The 19,657-nt window shown below is 39.6% G+C and overlaps 1 protein-coding gene across 1 annotated transcript in view; it reads left to right on the forward strand.

Annotated features, from left to right (window-relative positions):
- Nucleotides 1-19,657, forward strand: part of ZFPM2 (zinc finger protein, FOG family member 2) — a 252,493-nt gene that overhangs the window by 87,032 nt on the left and 145,804 nt on the right. The window contains exon 4 of the mRNA XM_009323098.1: nucleotides 7,180-7,298. Coding sequence (XP_009321373.1) covers nucleotides 7,180-7,298 — 119 coding nt within the window. The remainder of the gene's footprint in view (nucleotides 1-7,179; nucleotides 7,299-19,657) is intronic.

Consider the following 19,657-nt stretch of genomic DNA (forward strand, 5'->3'; position numbering starts at 1 on the left):
GAATATTCTTTCCTTCCCTTTATTGTCCGTTGTAGGACAGTGCTGTTGCAGATAAGGATAGCACCTGCACTCTCTGCCATTTGCAGTACTAGCAGCAGGTAGGAGAGATAAAGAAACTCTGCTTCTGACTTCCAGGGCTCTAAAGAAAGGTAGGGAGCAGCAAGATTTTTGTTACAGAAAATGGAGAAGCCTTTTCATTTGTCATCCTTACCTAGAGTGCACAGCTGCCCTGTGGGAGCATTGGCAAGATGGGGCAATGTCAGGCAGCTCGGTTAGGAACGAAGCAGCATGTGGCAGCTTCTCCTGTGTTGTGTTTGCTATCTAGACCTGCTTCTAAACGTAGGCAAAGGAGAGCGGTAGCTTAGAGCAATAACTACCTGTGGGTTATCCTTGTGTCTGCTTCCCCTCATGGCAGTTGTGCTAAGAGGTCTGGTTGACCCTACTCCTTAAAGAGTGATGGGACCAGGGAGGATCTGGGTTAGCGGGCGGAGTTGCTGGGGGGTGGGAGCGACTTCAGAGAAAGGGAGAAGGCTGTTCCGTTCAGAAACCCTCCACCCCCTCTGTGGCAGCAGAATAGCAACCCTGCCTCCAGGGTGACTCCACAGAGCTGTTTTCTCAGCTTTCAGTCCCAAGTCTGTTCCTCCTTCCATCCTTCTTATCCTAACAGTGGCCTGGCTGTTTTTTCTCACAAAATTAAATTTTGCCTTTGCTTCTGGACAACCTCAATAACCTCTGGTTTTGCCAAGACCCCTGTGAATGCAATTTTCATTGCAAAGCAAATTGTAAAATTTCTTTTGAAGATTGATTGTAATTCAGTCCGTTACTGTTTGGACTCCAGTGTGAACTTGTCTCACGTGTATGTGTGTCTTTCTAGTAAGATAGTTACAGTTCTTGTATCCCACAGCAGACTTGCAGAACGGGTACAGTGCTACCTGTTGTGGAGAGAGGTGAGAATTAGGTAACACAATGTATGAAATCCCTGACAGAAAAACGTGGTAACGTGAGATGGTTGGTCATTTTCATAACATAGCTATGTGTATTGCCTGTTGCCCAACGTTCCTCCACAACAGCAGTGGCAACTGTCCAGTTGGTACTGGAAAGGGATGCAGTATTCATTCATCATAAAGTGCCGTGGCTTAGCATATTTTAGGTTAGTGCTTCAGACTCTCAGTTACTTGTTTTAGAGCTTTGGTCTATTGAATGAGTCCTGTGGAAAGGGAATGTTTCTGTTTTGCCACCTCCATGTTATCTTCTCCAGTGCAATTACAAGCTAATTCAAAGCTCTTTGTGTTAGGCTAATGGCTTCTGATTCACTGCTGTCAGCCAGTACCTCTTTGTGCACTTCTCATACCGTGTACCCGTCCCCCTACCACTTACCTATGAAGAACATTAATTTTTTCCCTGTGTAGAGGCTCATCATAGGCAAATCATTAATGGAACCGAAAAGATCCCATCTGTTAGAGTTGCATATGGCTAAGATCACAATTATCAAAAGTCTTCCCTCCCCCCCCCCCCCCCCTTCTTTCACACACACCAAAATTACACAATAAATGTAGTTGTCAGCAGGATAAGTTCACGCATCGGATAAGGTCACAATTTCATTTAGTGACAACTTCCAACAGCGTGAACTTACAAGGTTCGATTTATTAAAGAGTCAGAAAGGATAAGATCACTGCATGGCCAGCCTGATTTATCAGGGTTTGACTGGAGTACTTGAATAGAGAATGTCGTATTTCAAGTTTATGTTCAAAACTGTAGTTTAGTGTGTGTTATGTCTCAGCGACTTGAAAATTGAGGGAGGAGAATTTAGAGGAGGTATCTCAATAATGCAGTTTATGTCTGCCAAGGAAGTGTATGAGCATTTAAGATTGGAGCTACCTTGTTAAGAATCCCAGGAGTGGAAATGGGACAGTTCTCCACTATCAGTGAACTGCTGTGTGCAAATGTACACATACTAGTTTGTTATAATGGAGGTAATCACCAGTCAAATATTAATTGCAGATTCTTCCTGTGCATACAGGATGGCAGGCAGATCTTGTGCTCTGGTCAGCGCTTAAGAACTTCTGAAAGTGATTTTAACTTGTTCACTCTGACTTCAGAGCAGTCCTTGTTTGAAACTACAACACATACGATTTCTCTGCCATGCAAAAATATTCATTAGAGAGCCAGGTGGCTGTGCACTGGAAATATGCAAAGAAGGAGCCATTTGCTAGTGGAAATTGGTAGGGCCCTATGATGTCAAATAACCAATCTCTAATTATAGCAGAGGAAGAGCTTACTCATTCTTTTTAACTGACTCCACTTAGAAAGCTATTCCCGATAAAAAAAAATTCCTATTGCCAAACCTATCAGTGACTTGCTTAGAAATGTTAAACATTTATAAATCTGGATACATCTACTTCTGAACAAAGCAGTTTTCTCCCCCAAAACGCTGTTCATCATTCACCTTCAGATATGCGCTCCTTTGTTTCTTATTCCAGAATGGAATGAAAGTCAGTATTATTTTGTTCAGAAATACTATTTATAGTTGAATTCTTGTGGTATTTGAACTGTGGTCAAATAGTATTAAGGGCCAAAAGCTGTTGTTGGGTTCCTGTGTACACTACATGTTTTGTGGAGTTTTTTTAAAGGATTCTGATTTTGCTGTAAAAGACGACAAAGCTAAACTGACCTCTCTACCTTCTGTTTTATGCAAGTCCTATGTGGCATTCCTAAAACAATATGTATATGTAAGAAAAGATTCCTAAATTGAGTCCTTTCATTCTGGTTTTGTATCCACCAAGGTGGCCTAATATCTTAAAAGCCATGGGATGTTCTGTAGCTGTACTAGTGTGTCATGACTTGGGGCTTCTTTTACAGTGCAGCTATCATAAGTCTTTGAGTAATCACAGACTTTAAAAGTATGCTATATCAACAAGATAAGAGAAACAGCCCACAGCACTAACAGCATTATCTTTTGCCAAAATTGATTAGCCCATACTATGTGTCTCAAATATTTTGTATAAACTTACTCAGCAAGCTGGAAATAAGTGTGTTCCTGAAGAACAAGCTGAAAAAAAACACTTGCTCTGTAGCAAGGAAAAGGGAAGTAAATATCACTAAATGGAATGTCTCTTAAGTAATTTTTTTTTACCTAACTCACAAAAACTAAAAGCAGGGCATCACTGCCTCTCTACTTGTATTTCTTAGTGCTGCTTCTGTTATGCTTCTTGCTGTACTTTTCAATCGGACGGTTGACAAGTCTAGGATGAAAACAGCAAAATACAACTGCTTCTCGACTTTGCCATAGGAATGATGAATCCCAGGGGTGTATATGAGTTATATATACTATAACTTGCTGTTACGTGAAGGAACATTATGTTCAGTGTTCAGTACTGAGGTGGTCTGCTGCAATTGCTGATCACTAGGAACTCCTAACAGTGTTTGGCACAGAATTTTCTGCTTCCTTTGGGCTGGAGCACAGATTAAATGAAGCTGCAGCGGTTTTTCATCCTTTCTTTCCTTTTCTCCCCACTCGTTGGGATCTCCATGGACAGGCATCTGTGAAGAGTCAGTACCAGCTGAGTCTTTACACTTCTTACTGCAAGTGGTAATGTGGCAAAAAAATATCCACTGCTCTTCCTTTTCCTGATGTAATCTGTGAAGATGCTGAGCAGTTGTACAGGGGACGGTAGCTGCAGAGAGCACCTCTGGCTTACATCTGAACTTCTTCTGAGGCTGAAGGGGAAAATCTTGTCTTGATGACACAATTTTCAAACTCTTTTACTTAAGAGTCATGGGGTGAGGTTCTCTTTTTTCCAGCAAACTCTCTTGAGGTCACAAGTTGCTTGGGGCCACAGGTATGGCACCACTTAAACCAGCGTCCTCACGGGAAGCCGGCAGTGAGCAGACGACAGCCCCGTTCTCGTCAGCGGGAGACTGGGCCCGTCTGTTGCTGCAGTTTCGATACCATTCACCAAATAGGAAGTTTCAGAGGAGCAAAATGTTGTAAATGAATGCAGGAAAGTTGCAGGCTCCTTACTCCAGGGTCAGGGGAATTCAGGAGAGAATTTTTAATAGTGACATTTGTAATCTGTCTTCTACAAACCCTCGTACTAGCACCTGGCCTTCCTGCTTAAGGCAGACAAAGGAATGTATATGGGGATTTTACAAAAGATGCAGGCTGTGGTAGGGGAAAAAAAAATCTTAGCAGATGCTTGTAGACCCTGATGTGCAGTGTTTTTTAACTTACCGCTCTCTTAGTGTTAATTTTTTCCCCCAAACAAAGATTTCCAGTGAAAAAAAAAATCTTTGCCAAGGATCAAATTGTAATGTGCTGCACCTTGTACAAGCATAGGCAAAATGTCTGTGTTTGCCAAAACATATGAGCAGATTATCCTTCCCAACTCTTAACATTCACCCATAGCATTAAAACGGCAGCTGGTCATGGTGACCAGAGAGAAATGTATCTCTTTTGCGGAACTATGATCAAGGGAAACAGGAAGGTTATGCAGCAAAATGTTTTGTAACCCTGTCTGCAATCTGCTATTCTGTCATGGTGTTCCGAGTGGAGGGGAAAATACAGCAGCATGAGTACAATTCAGCATGATGTTACCCCATCTGTAGTACATTTCAATGTATTCATACATAGTGAAATGTATTGCCCAAACTACAACTTGCAACTGTAACAAAAGAGAATAAAAGAGAGAAAGAATCCACATTAACTTATTTAAGTATCAACCGGAGGAAAAAAATACAGTTTTGGAAAATAATTGCTTGTTTTTATGTTTGTGTCAAACCTGAACTACTTCTCAGGTATAAGATTCATGTTATTAATTTTATTTAAAATACAAAGTGTAATGATGTGTACCTTAAAACTTAGGTAGGTTTTTGGATATCACTGGATGATCTGCCCTAAGTTTGTCGTTCTTAATCCATTAAAAGACAGGCCTGCTTGTAAATCCACAGGTACAGATAAGGAGTCACTGTTTGACTGTGTCTGAACCCTTTTCAAATGAAAAATGTCAGTGGCAGAAAGGGAGGCTGAATTATTTTTTAAAAGGGTTTTCAAAGATTCTCATGATTCCTCTGGTATCAGTTAAATGTGACATGTCCATAGACATGGCTGTTTTTTAGTGTGTAAAAGCAAGCAAATGCTACAGTTTTCATCTCTATGTAGAAAGAAAATGCTGCAATACGCCTAAGTGATCGACATGTTACCTTGCAATACCAGAAAGATTTCTCTCTTCCATAATTAACATATAAAGAGATTTTTTAAAGTTAATACAATTTGTAACAATTGTGACTGTGAGAGGGAAAAAATGCGTATATTTTATTTTTTTGTCTGTTTGGGTGCGTATCTATCACATCTGTAAATTAGATATAATTAATCCATAAGCTTTCCTGCTCACATACTGCCTTTTAGAATGTCATAGCACTGTCACGATGAGGACTCACCCGCATACACAGAAGCTTTTGTAAACTGATACAGCTCTATTTCCTAGATTTGTTCCAGTTTGCAGGAAGGATCTGATGCACAATTTTACGTAGAGTAGTTTTTTGTAATCTGCAACACTCAGAGGTGAAATTTAGATTTCTGTGCTTGAAAATGGAAGCTGGAGCCAAGTCTTCTCTTTGGAAAACAGTTGAGGTTAACCCCTGTGGACAAGGAAAACCTTCACAGCCTGACTGTAACATAAATCCAGGCATCCATGGGAATGGTTAGCTTGGGGAAGTCTGTGGAGACTGCCTGCAAGCCAGGGGGAGTTACTCACTTCCTCCGGCCCAAGGTTCATTTCACAACAACTGCCAGTTCTAAATCTGGGACGAGTTGACTTCTTGCACGGTTGGACTTCACCCTGTTTGTGGAAAAGCACCATCCTGATTTGGGGTAGAGCTGTTGAGAAGGGACATGCTGATGCGAAAGGCAGGAATTACTGTTGCATCTGGTTGGTATGGAAAGGGACGAAGGGGCTTCAGCATGCAGGGAAGACGGGTCGGGAGAAATCATGGCTGCAGCGAGGTCGGGGTGAGCTCTGCTGCTCGTGAGAACAGCAACAGATTTTCAGCCTTCCTTCAGGAAAGCCAAAGCTTGGAAGTGCAACAGCATGTAAAATTCAGTTAAACGTCTAACAAGAAAAGCACAGACCAGTCTCCTCTTGTTCCATTTTATCCTCCGAAAACTTTAAGACCAGAATTTATTTGAATTGTCTTAGAAAAGAATGTGAGAAATTGTGTATCTAAGCACAACTGTTACTATATTTTTAACTGCAACATTTGTTCATAGAAAAATAGGCTTATTGAAGAGACTGCTCTCAAAGAAGAGCTGTGCAGATTATTTTTTTTATTCTGAAATGAAGTGAGAAAATATTGGGGAGAAAGGTGGTGACTGAATTTTATTTTTCCTTCTATGGTAATGATCAATTGCATATTATTCTTTCTCTTTTCACTGGAAAACCCCAGAAAAGCTAAAGAGAGCTAAAGCAACAATTTCACTTTTAAGGGTTAATTCTGAAGTCCTTACTTCAAAAACAAAATTTGCTTTGAAAAATGCACTATATCCTCCCTGCCATTGCTTTTACATATTTTGTGTTAAAACCTTAAGCTAGCAATTTGAATAATTTTGGGTCTAATTCTGAAATGTTACTGCCTGTAAAACCTCACTCGATTTAAAACCCTGGTATTTTTAATAGCAGTAAATGGTTTTAGTAGTTTCTTCTTCAAAATTAGTAGAGTTGTTTTGGATTTATATCACTATAAAGTATGTCTTTAAAATTTTTAGTAGCTGAATGCTTCAGAACGTGGTCTTGTGGCAGCAAAATGCATCAAGGAGGTTAATGCACTGGGTGTGGCTGCTATCGCACGGTCTCCTTTCAGCTATCATCTCCCCCCTCCTCAGCATTTCTTAAGAACTTTTATGAAACAGCTATTCTGAATAAAAATGCCTTCAAACTCTAATGCATGTGAAAAGATGCAAGAAAGGAACGGGACTTTCTAAACCAAATTTGAATATAAAGGAAAAAGGTTTGTTTTTCTTTTGCAGGATGACAAGATCAGTTGTTTCTCAGACAAGCATAATTAATTCTCTTTATATGGGTCCTCAGAACATTGGGTGTAGAAAGCCAACACAAAGGCAGAGGAGGTTATTGTCAAGGCGCAAGTGAAAGTACTCTCAACACTGCTTGTTTTCTTTGTTTGCAGGAGAGTTGGAGGTGGTCCAGAAAGACGGGGAGCGCAAGATTCAGAGCCGGCAGCAGCTTCCGGTTGGAACAACATGGGGGCCTTTTGCTGGGAAGATGGATCTGAATAATAACACCTTGGTATGTAGATGCTCCGAGACGCTTTGCTTTGTTATATTGTGTGTCATTCTTTAGGGAATAGCCTGAATTACTACTCAGCCGGAGCATTTGAAAACAGGCATTGTTAGCTTTCATGGACAGTGGTATTTGGCTCTTTTCCAATTAGTTCATCTATGGCAACCATCCACGTAAAGTTATTTGGAGCACAGGTTAATAGTATTAAACTTGTTATTTTACAGAAGGGAAATGTCACTTCCTTGTTCGCTGAACCAAGCTGTTGTGTTTCAGTAGTAATATCTGGATTTTAATGGCTTTTAAAATTCTTTATAGCATTAATTGCTGAATACTTAATTTATATTAATGGATGGTACAGAAAATAAATAGCTACATTATTTTAGGATAAAATTCATTAAATTTGCCTTAATGTTACTGAACGTAGCAAGATCTTCTGTCAGATTAAAATTATTTTGAAAGATATCAAAAGGCACCTGTCATATAATATATTCTCAGTTAACCTTGTTTTTTATTCTGGTTGCAGAAAGTACGTGGACCATATTACTTAAAAGTAATGCTTTGCTGGTCTCAGTTCAGTGCACTGAAAATCATGTCATTCCTAGGTCTTAATTTTGTTTCTGTTTGTATTGGTTTTAAGTCTGGGCTTCAATATTGTTTGTGTATAGTTCAGGTTAATTTTCTGAGAATATCTGGAAAGGTGACCCTGTATTGAAAAAAAGCAACTAATATCTCTAGAAGAAGGGTTTAGACAATCTTGGAACATGCATTGCCCTGTGGAATACTATCTTCAGCTGGATCACTGTTTGCTATTACCGACTTTGCATGACTGTATTAGCATAACGACCTGTGGAATTGTTTCGCAGAAGTGTATTACATACATTTGGGGTAGATACATCTGTGCTGTAAATGGAGAAGCTGAGCTTCCCAGTGTTGGGGGTATTGTCCTGCCCTTGGAGGACCTGAAGAGAGTGAGGAGTACTGAGTTGCTGAAGTACCATCTGGGACAGTGTGAGACAAGAGTTGTGTGGACATGGGAGAAAAGGGGAGAAACTGATAGTCTTTAACTCCTCCCTGGAGAACCTATGCCTCTATATTGGAGTTCTCTTTTAGGGGCTTGCTGGATAGTATGCATGTTACTTTCTGTAAATATGCATATTAAAATTGTAGTGAAGCGTTATTCTGTTATGAGTACATAGTCGCCATTTAAGATCTTGATATTTTGTAGACTCTTTAGCATAATTTATTAATCAAAAGGTGCTAACAAGATGTTACAGAAAGTGGCATGGAAACTTTTCTAAGTTTCCTAGAGTTCAGTTATTCCCAACCCAGATCAGATTTCCCACTCAGACACATGAATAAAGGATGGATTTTCAAATCCATCTGTACTGGATGGATTTTCAAATCCATCCAAGTACTGGACACTCAAAGTGTCTTATTGTTAGAAAGGGGAAACTGGACAATTTGAATACCTCTGTCCATTTTTTCCATCGATTTCATTTTAATTTCTTTGTCTATTTTATTCTTGGTCTGTCAGCATTCTCAAAATGTTTTTCATAAAATGTCTTTTGCAACAACTACCTATAATTCAAATAATTTTCTAAGATTCTACTATCACTACTTTCATCAACTTTCATGCAACAGAAACGTTAGTCCTGGTGTAGCTCAAAGTCAGTCCACATAATACCTTAGGAAAAATGCTAGCTTTGTGTTGTCCCTATTGCCCTGTCCACTTGTACCACTTCCTCAGGTATATGTGTCTTGAAAATAATGTTTGCGTATGGGAGATGATGTTGATTGACCCTTCGCTACAAAAGTTATCATTATCACATATTCTTAGGATGAATTTGCAACATGTCAGCAGTTGATCATAGTGTTTCATTTTTGTTTTCTGAAGGAGACGTAGAGCAACCACAATCCTTCTAGGAGGAGCTTGCTTCTCCTTTGGTAGCATAGGCATATATTAAGGTCTGTTATTACTTTGTAAATTTGGGCAAATACCACTTTAACTGTAACAAAAACATTTAGCTAAGATATTTTGGTTTTAATTAACTTGTAATTAAGCAGTGAGCACAGTTGACTTTTTAGTTTGGTGATTTCTCAACCGAGTTTGGAGAGATGTGGGATGAAAATCTTCAGGACTTTCTTCTCACTGAACTGGAAAGATACTCATTTGTTTCTTGTCAAATTAAAAACCATAAAGTCTATTTTTGCTAACATTTGAAAGATTTTACTTTTGTTTTGCCTACTAATAAAAATACATTTGGAAATCTGAAAAAGTTCCTGTAAACAGAATTGTAGTCCTCAGCAATATTGTTTTGTCCCCTGAGCAACTCCATCCTTTGAGATAGTCAAAACTGAACTAGATATGATCTTGAGCAATCTGAGTTAACTTCGAAGTTGGATCTGACTTTTAAGTTTGCCCTGCTTTGAGGAGGAGTTTGGACTGGATGACGTCCAGAGGTCCCTTCCAACCTGAATTATTCTGTGATTCTAAGTATTGTTTCTTTTTCCGGAATATCAGATGTTTCCTGCAATCCTACATTTGTTACTTTAAAATGCTGTGTGAAGAAATGTAAACCTTTTGTTAGAACTTTAATTTACTGTTAAAGCAACACAAACCCAGTGCCAGCTTCTACATATTTTTCTTTTATCTTTTTTTTTTTTCTTGAAACTATTCTGGTTAATGTATGATTTTTCTGTTTGCTTGACACATTTGATTATTTTTCTCACTAGTGAACATGCTCTCTGTTGTTCATAAGGGGAGTTGCGTTTGTTTACTTAAGTTATTTATATCTGTTTTAGAAAGCTCATTTGGGTAAAGCCTCACCTCCCTAGAATTCAATCAAACTTTCACATCAGCAGCTGACAGCCGGTTTAGTTCATTTCTGAATGAGAACTTCAAACATTGCACTGTTATAAACATCAAATAATTTTTGGAAAAGAGCTTTAATGTGAATTTTTGGTGTAGAGAGGAAAGAAAAATTCAGGGAACCTCAGGTGAGTAAATATCACAATTTTTGCAGCTGCTCTCTTTATTGGAAAATATGTTTGTGGCTGACTACAAGTATCTTGCCTGACTTTAGTGTTAGCAATGTGACACTGCCTCACAGGATTCATTACCTAGCTATAACAGTTACAGCTTGCTTACTAACCTTGTACTCTGCACTGTATACAGCCTGTACATGTAATATCCTGTTGAAGTGCTTCTTATTTCAAGCAGTGCTGTGTTGCTGAATACAGTCTCACTGCTGTTGGCTCAGGAGACAGAGCAAGCTAATTAATTCAGCACGATAATTAATTGAGTCACTGTGCCAGATGTCAAATACTTTTTAGATCTTTCAAGTTTCTGTCTTGAAGTATATTAACAGTATACATCTCAGAGTAGTGGAAGGTTGGGTACCTTGAAGAAAAATGGTTTAAGTGCTGTTTGCAATTGCAACAGGAATAGCAGCTGTTGACTTCATCAGCAGTGCCGCAGCACTGTCGGGAGGTATGGTAGAGCAAGGTCTATATCAGGACTGCAGAATACTCAGACTAATGGTAGACTTCAAATAGCTCAATGACTAATAAAGTTCGTAATTTTTCTCATCTAGGAGTTAGCCAATACTCATGAATTACAGTGATCAAAACACCTTATGAAACAATGTACGCCATTGCATTACTGTTACTGTTGATGAAACAATCTGCACACAGGCACCAGAAATCTTAAGAATGTTGTTTTTAACAACAAAGAGTGAGTCTCGGATCTTAAAACTTGTCTAGGCATTTAATTCCCATTTCAATCTGAACTTAAGAACTCCTTATATCATTATTAAATATTTATAGATATCTATTTAGATACTTATATTTAGAGTGATATATCTCCTATTTAGATACTTTTAATGATCTGTTCCTATAATTTTGCTGAACTGGCAAAATTCTCCTGCTCTCAGCTGCATGCATAGTTTGTATTCGTCTGCACAATTGGGCATAGAGGTTATTGCCTTCCATTTCCTTCCGCTTCTTCCACTTTCCATCAACTGTTCCATAATAGTTGATAATCCCAAGAAAATGAAATGCATAGGAGTATCTTTTCAAGCCTAGAAAGTGTACTTCTAAAATAAGAGCTTGTTCTCTTGTTTTATGGTAAAAAGAGATCACCTACATGTTTCCAGATTCTGTTTGAGATTTAATATAATCTTGCTGTTTTGACAAACGGACACATGAAGAGTGTTGTACAATATTGCTTTCTATCTACAGTTGGTGAGAACTCAGCTCTACAAGGAAGGTGACATGATTTAATTACTAGTTTTACCAGGAAGGCTCCAACTTTGCACTTTGCTGCATCACAGAAACTTCAGTAGTTCGTGTGTACCTACAAGTAGACAGGAATATATTTCTAAGCGTGAAACTCCTAGCTCGTGATTCCTGTCTTTAACAGGAAAGTGGATTTGCACAAATGTCAAGTCTAATGTGAACAGGCAGGTGAGAAGAGCAGAAGACCCCTCTAGGCTGGTCATACAAACCACTGAAAGACTAGCTGCTGTGCATAAGCAGCTCTACATTCAAGGCACTAGCAGCGTATTTAAGGAAAAGCCATTTGCTTGCTTTTTCCCAGCTGTAAATATTTTCCCTGTTTGAGGGGACAACTTGGTGGGAATGAGGCCCTTGGAAACAAAAGCAGCACAGAACCGCGTAGCCCATGACGGACGTCGAGCAGTGACTCGTGCCATCTCTCCGGTAGTTGAGTGGAGGCATTCTGAAAGTCCTTTTCCCTTGGCTGCCGCCATCTAGTTTTTGGTGTTAATCTGTGCCCATGGCAGGGTTTTGTGAAGCAAAACAATGAGCAGCTGGATCCTGCCCCCCGTTCTCCTCGTCTTGTCACAGGGAGGAGCACGCGGGGCAGGCCTGTATCAGCCTGATAAGGAAAAGAGGATTCAACGTGGCTGTGAAGGGAATCCGCAGGAGGAAAGTGTACAGGGTTGGGCCAGGCGAGCAGTGGGATACAGCAGGGACCCTTTAATGGGATCTGGGAGGTTCAGCGCCAAAGCGACACTTCTTCTGGAAGATATCCTCATGAAACCGTTTGACTGGGTAGCGTGTGAGGGGCTGAGGAGCCAAGGTTCAAAATGCAGTTAAGTTAGTCACTCGCTAATCTGTGGCTGGTCACTTTGGGTCAAAAACCTCATATCTGTAGTAGCCAGCAACTTTTAATCTTCAGAGTTGCAGTGCAGGGTTTTGCTGGGCACTTTGGTTGGAGGTGCTGTATGGCCACTGAGACAGCTGGTAGTCTGTCTGTAGTCTGTCTGTAGTCAGGCTGTAGATTCTGGTTCTCCTGTTCAAACACAGAAAGGGGTAAGGCAGTTTTTATCTTTAGATATTTACCTGCAAATGGAGATTTTGACTCTTATTAGCACAGAGCCATTTTTATATTTAGTTACCAAAAAGAGTGTACTGAGTAATGAACCTTGATTCTAATCTTTATTATAGTGGGTTTATACCTTTAAGTACCTCAATTGACTACAAAAGCATTTCTTTCTCATTTTTATTGCTGTTGCTGTTAGGCTCTTCATGTTTAAAACTAGTTTAAAAACACTTCCTTCTGTCCCAAACACAAGCAGATGTCAATGTAACAGCGCTTCTGGACAGCAAATGCTGTCACACTTACAGCGACGTGCTGATGTGCTGTGCAAGTGTCAGGGTTGGCCACTTCATACAAACCGAAACAGTAAAAAAAAAGGAGATATGCTGAGATGATGCGGACATCCACACGGCCATCCACAATGGTCTCTGAGAACACATCACCCCACATTGCCTCACCTTTTATAAAGTGCTCTCCCATTTATATAGATATGGAGCTGAGGGGAGTGCAATGACAACTTTTTTTTAAACTTTTGTGCATAATTGTAGTTTAGACACTTCTTTTTTTTTTTCCAAAAAAATAGCTCATTTTTCCAAAAAAAAAGTAGTTGTTATTGCTCCTTTATTTACATTTACACAACAGAGTTAATTTAAAACATGTTACTAATATATAGCAAGATGTGTTAACGATCTGAATAAACACCCTGCTTTGAAAAAAGCTGAAAGCGGTTTTCTCCAGCTTGCGGAAGTAGTTTCCAGAACGCTAATAGGTGATGAAGCAACATGGTCCATGAAAAGAAAGAGCACACTGATCATGCACCTCTGTCTAAATGCTCTTAGTACACTGGTATTAATACTGCATGCCCTTACCATAACCTTAATTTTAAGGTATTAAATGTTTAAGGGACATACAAATATGGTTTGTTTTAAAAAAAACAAAACACAAATGTTCACAGGAAGACAGGATTGAAACTACATTGTTCCTTTTTATTTCTTTATTTCTGAATTGATGATTTCCAGAATGTAGTATTATGTCAATAGGGGATTTTCACATAAATTTGCTTTTGTTTTTTAACCTCTTTTCCTTGACTACAGCCCTTTTTTAAGACTACCCGTACCCATGGTTCATTTTGACACCTGTTTATCAAAACAGCAGAACTTCAACATTTGTTTAAAACTACCACTGGACACTTTGAAGGGTTTTTTAAAATAGTTCAGTCACTTGGTGCTTGCTATAAGCGTCTCCATTAAGCAGACTTTATCCTAATACTATTGTAATTAAGTAGTAGACATTACCAATCATGCTCATTAAACTAACTCAGTTCCCTGGGAGAAAACTCAATAAACTCTGTCCTATTTCAACAAGCTTCATTTCAGTAGGGGGGTCCTTCTCAAAGTGGGAATGTACCCTGGGGAACATTGCCAGGGAGCTGCTGAGAGCAGAGCGAGGGGACGACCCGGCAGAAGAGATGGGGCAAGGTCAGGAGCCCGGGACAGAAAAAGAGCAAGAAAATTTGTTTCGGGGCCTCCCAGGCAGCAGAAGCAGAGGGAGACACCATCTGCAAGTGCCAGGCTCTTCCATTTTAGGATGTGGGGAAAAGAAGAGAGAAGACAATGTGTACTGGTGCACATATTGCGCTGTTAAGCTGTTTAGAGAGAACCACTGCAATAAACTTTGCAGTAGCAACATACTCTTGTGCTGCTAGACTACGGTCATCTGGTCTAATCTCTGTACCATAGGCGTTAAGACTCAAATGCTTATTTTGCTATTGTAGGTTTTGCTAAATTTATAACACAACTTTTAGAATGGGATGTAGTCTTATTTACAAACTTTGGATGAGAGAAATAATTGATTAGCTCCATTTAAGGTCATTCATGTAGCTCACTACACTGAAATACCTAACAACAGGCATGAGTTCAACACCCATGTTTAAGATGAGGAATTTAACATTAATGTTGTCCTCTGAGGATATTTTTAAAATGCATGCTTTTTATAATGATATTTCTTCTTATTTATGAAACATATGTAGTATTATAGACTAAGCAGACATAAAATGTCAGATTTAAAAATTCAGCAGTTTTTGAAATAACTTTCTCCTCACTGAATGTTAAAGAACACCGTTTTTTTTTACTCTGAAATAAAATTCAGTTTCTAAAATGTTGACACATTTTTTTCAGTAGTTTCACATCCAGAGAACAAGCATAGGAAATTCTAGCTCCATCATTTTAGTGGAACATAAAGCTATGAAGGTGCTTGTGTCTACGAAGACATTTGTTAAGCCAAGAATTTGGTAGTTATGATGGGCACTGAACTGAAAGACCTGGAGGCTTGTGTTCTTTCTTTGTCCTCTAGAAAATAAAATGTCCTTGATGGTCCTGGGTTTCTTTGGGGCAATGACACATAAAACTATGCGTGCCCAAGTGAAGTTAGCCTTAGTGTACATTGGTAGTGGAGAAGAGCACCGTGGATGCTGTTGCCAGTGAAACTGTGGTAGCACTTGTGTTGCACTCAGTACATTGTCCAGATGTACTCTCTGGACATGCAAATGTCATATGATTATGAAAACATCAGCAGATGCTTTCCATAAGACTTGTGGAGGCAATAGTGGGCAGTTGTTTGGAATAAAGTGTGCTGTAGAGAAAATTTTGGTGTGAAAAGAAAATTCACCGTTCGGTGGTGTCAAAATTTGTTTGTGCTAATAAAAGTACAGACTAAGATACCATATCATAGTAACAATAACAAGATTTGAAATTATTGTCTATCTTCATTTAAATAAAAAAATGACTTCAAGTAAAGGAATGGACCTGTGGTTTCAGTGAAGACAGTGGTTGCTTGCTGCTCACTTCTGTACACTGTGATGGAATGGTCTAAATTCCAAACATCAGCTCCCTTTCTGTCTGAATATGCTTGAGAGAAGTAGCCCATAAATTTTCAAGAATGATGGAAATAAAAGGTATTTCTAGTTGTTTCATTACCAGCCGAATTAACTGCATTCTGCAAAAGTGTGTTTTTGAACGTTTCAAATAATAGAAAAAAAAACCTCAATATTTATAATAAGTATAGCTAGTACAGTTTGTGTGGATACATAAATGTATTAAAAAATTGTAAGTATAGTAATGTCATGGTTTAACCCCAGCCGGCAACTAAGTATGACACTGCTGCTCGCTCACTTCCCCCCAGCAGGATGGGGGACAGAATCGGAAGGGTAAAAGTGAGAAAACTCGTGGGTTGAGATAAAGACAGTTTAATAGGTAAAGCAAAAGCCGCGCATGCAAGCAAAGCAAAACAAGGAATTCATTCACTCCTTCCCATGGGCAGGCAGGTGTTCAGCCATCTCCAGGAAAGCAGGGCTCCCTCATGCGTAACGGTTACTTGGGAAGACAAACGCCATCACTCCGAACATCCCCCCCTTCCTTTTTCTTCCCCCAGCTTTATACGCTGAGCATGATGTCATATGGCATGGGATATCCCTTTGGTCCGTTGGGGTCAGCTGTCCCAGCTGTGTCCTTGACTCTGTGTAAGCACTGCTCAGCAGTAACAAAAACACCCCTGTATTATCAACACTGTTCTCAGCACAAATCCAAAACATAGCCCCATACTAGCTACTACGAAGAAAATTAACTCTATCCCAGCCAAAACCAGCACAAATAAGTATATATATTTGTACATACATATATATACACACACAATGTAAGTGTTTGTGAATATATAAAAATAGCATATTCTAGTCAGAAGAAAGTACTGACTGTTATTAGGTCCTAAAAAGCAGAGTTTTATTTGAAATACTAACATTTTGCTGAACTTTCATCTCTCTTCAGCTATAGCTCCTTTTCTAACAATGTTGTAGTATCACATAGCCAATAGCAAAATTTGTCCTTTTCCAGATGCAGCAGATCTACTTTGCACCACTGAAATATTGGCAATACAGAGCTTGGCCTGATATCTTAAGTGCTGAGTGAAGTTCGTAAATGTCCTGGGCCTCATTTATCAAGCCCAAACAGCAGCTTCATCAATCTAATCCCGTGGTGGCTCCTCAGGCTCCAGGGGAGCTGAAAAGATGATCGGCTCCAGCCGTGCGGGCTCTGCTGCGAAGAGCGCAGGAGGCACTGTCGCTTGCCGTCCTTGCCCTCCCTGCCAGCCCCAGACCACCTGCAGTAGGGGAAAGGCTGCAGCAAGGGATGCACAGCTAGTACTCTACCTGATGATGTGTCTTATTTACAGGGTTCTGTGCGTGTTCTGATATTCCATACATGAGAAACTATATGCATAGCCTCATCAGATTTGATATTGTTTCATATTCATCTTAAATAACTTAGTATTAATTAATAAACTTTTGCCCCCTTTCTTTTCACTGATTCATTTTATCATGTATTCCACAGACTAGAGAGAAAGGGAAAACATTTCAATGTATTTACAAAATGTTTCACAAATTGTGAAACATTAAATATAGTTACAATAATATATTTTTCTTATTTGAGCTCTTTTAACGTATTTAGGGAATAATTGAGTTTTATATAGCCAAAATACTGTCCTTTCTGGGCTCTAAGGGAAGGATAGCAGTCTGAATGCTACTGATGCATTTAGAATAAACTACATAGCATTTGAGGTATCATCATAGTTTATGTAGCTTATTCTCACTCTGAGAAAATGTCTTATAATTTAAAATTCTCCCTGTCACAGATTAGTATTTTATATCTTGTTTTTGACATTTGATTTGATATCTGAAAAGCATAGAAGAGATTTTTTTAATAAAAGCTTCATAGATGTTAGTAGTTATTATTATTTATGTATTTATTTATAAACATCTCACATTTCCCAAAGTACTTTTTTTTTCTTTGAAGCTTTCTTTTCTGCATGACAGTCTCTAATCTGGGGGATGAGTGACAACATTTTTTAAAAGACGAAACTGGAACTCCTGCCATGTGTGAGGACATTAAAGACAAGTTTAGGGGAGCTGAGGGAGGTGTGCCTCGGTGCTGGGGAGGTGAGGAAGGATTCTTCCCTCTCTCCCCCTCCTGCAAGCTGTTGTTCCTCACTTTTGGAAGGAAACTGGGACAAATTAGCATAAAGGGAAGAGAGCAATAAAGCAGAAAACAATAGGAGGTCCAAAATATCTTAGTTTCTTCTTTTCTGCTTTTGTTGAAGCAGGCCTGGTTCTGCTATTGGTAATTTTTAATTCTGCTGTGGACCTCATAGTATGTCTTAGTCTTATCTCTTTGCTTTTATGGTGTTTCTTCCTCTTGGATGTGGTTGCATTTACTACATTTACTATTGGAACTTGTTATTCATATTTGTTAAATTCCAGATCGTATTCTTCTCTTGGGGGATCCACTTGTTTTATCTTACTCCTGTTTCTCTTCTCACTCTGGTCAAACCACCTCCCCTCCTACAAGCCAAAATACCAACTTAATCCTGTACACTTCTGTGGTGGAGGGTTTCCCTCGCTTCCTGAATCCACCTGGATCGTGGTCCGTTGAAGGATATGATGGGTTGCATTAGGTGAACCTGCAGACTTGTAGGTGTAGGTGTCAGCAAGGGAGATTTAGGTTAGATACGAGAAAGAGCTTCCTAATGGTAATGACAGTGAAAGGCTGGAAGAGATTCAGGAGGCTGTAGTAAATCTGTGGCTGGTTTGTTTAAGAATGGGCTGGACCAAGATGACAGGAGCGGTGTAGGCGCAGCTGAGCCGTGGCGCGGGGGAAGGAAACAGAGCAGATGACCCTGTGGCTTTTGGCACCCTGATGCTGAGAAATGTCTGCAGCCAACTTCACTTGTTTGGCTGCCCAGAGATGCCTGCAGGTAGCTAAAATCTTTCAAGATTGGCTTTAAAAGGCCAGAATGAGATACTGTTCTTTGTAGAAAATGGCAGATGGGCGTTACAGCAAGCTAGACAGTTGGTCACACCAGTATAGGATACCGTTCTCAAAATCTAATTGAAATATAACAAGGGCTTGCTGGGAGATAAGGAAGTAAGCAGCTATATTTCTTTGGCATGTCCCTTCCCAATTGCCTGCAGGTTTTTTTTTCTTCTGAATATTCTCCCTTCCCACTCCAGTTTCTTGCTAACTAAAGTTAGAATTAACACTCTGTGTGTAACCAAATATTACATCAGTGTAGCTTTTTCAATGCGTTTTTTTCAGCTGTACTTAGGACTTTATTTCTAGAGTATTCTGTACCTCTTTTTTAAGAAATGCTGTCTGATTTATAAGGATCATTGTCCCAGGTTTCTGTGTCACAGATTTGCAAAGTGAGAGCAATGGTATTGCATTTTCAGGATGCCAAATGTGTGCACTTTGATCTGGCGGTACAGCATGCCTCGGGGAGTAAGCTGAATCTTGATTTCTTTAGTCAGTCATCCACTATCAGGTACCAGAGCCCCGATTAGGCAGGCTGAAAAACAGAGAACACACCATGGGTTAGATGTGGAAACATTTGTGAGGAGGCTCTTGGCATCACTGGCATCCTCGGTGCTCATTTTGTGGTACTGTTTCTGTGCTAGTAAATCTCTTTAATGCATACAGTAACAATAACAGCTACCTGCGTGTCGTAGATGACTGCACGTGCACTGATTACTTTTGAAAATGCTTCCCCCTCCACCACCACCTTCAGCAGTGGAAAATGAGAAGAATATCCATGTTTTGAAACTTGACCTCTCACAAATGTGAGACCACTTGGTGTGGTTGTGCCTCCTTAACATTCCTTGCATTCCCTCTTCCAAGCCAATTGTTAGCACTTGTTGCAGTGTTAAAGTGGCTTTGTAGTAGCACCTACTAGGCTTGCTCTGGCTAATGGCATACATGGGACTAAATGGCCTTTCTGAACTTTAATAAGCATTTCCTTGTCAGTCATACCAAAGATAACTGACGATCTAATTCTTTGTTCACTATAACTACCTTAACTGTGAGGTCCTCTGAACTCCTCAGAAATACGATCATGATGTTCTCATTGTTTTCCGTGTTTCTCTGGCTGTGGTGTTGGACAGGAGGACTTGCAAAGTCTGCTTTGGGATAGTTGCAAGGCATGG

Source organism: Pygoscelis adeliae, unplaced genomic scaffold (genome assembly GCF_000699105.1).
Source record: "Pygoscelis adeliae isolate BGI_AS28 unplaced genomic scaffold, ASM69910v1 Scaffold174, whole genome shotgun sequence".
In the NCBI taxonomy this organism is placed as follows: domain Eukaryota; kingdom Metazoa; phylum Chordata; class Aves; order Sphenisciformes; family Spheniscidae; genus Pygoscelis; species Pygoscelis adeliae.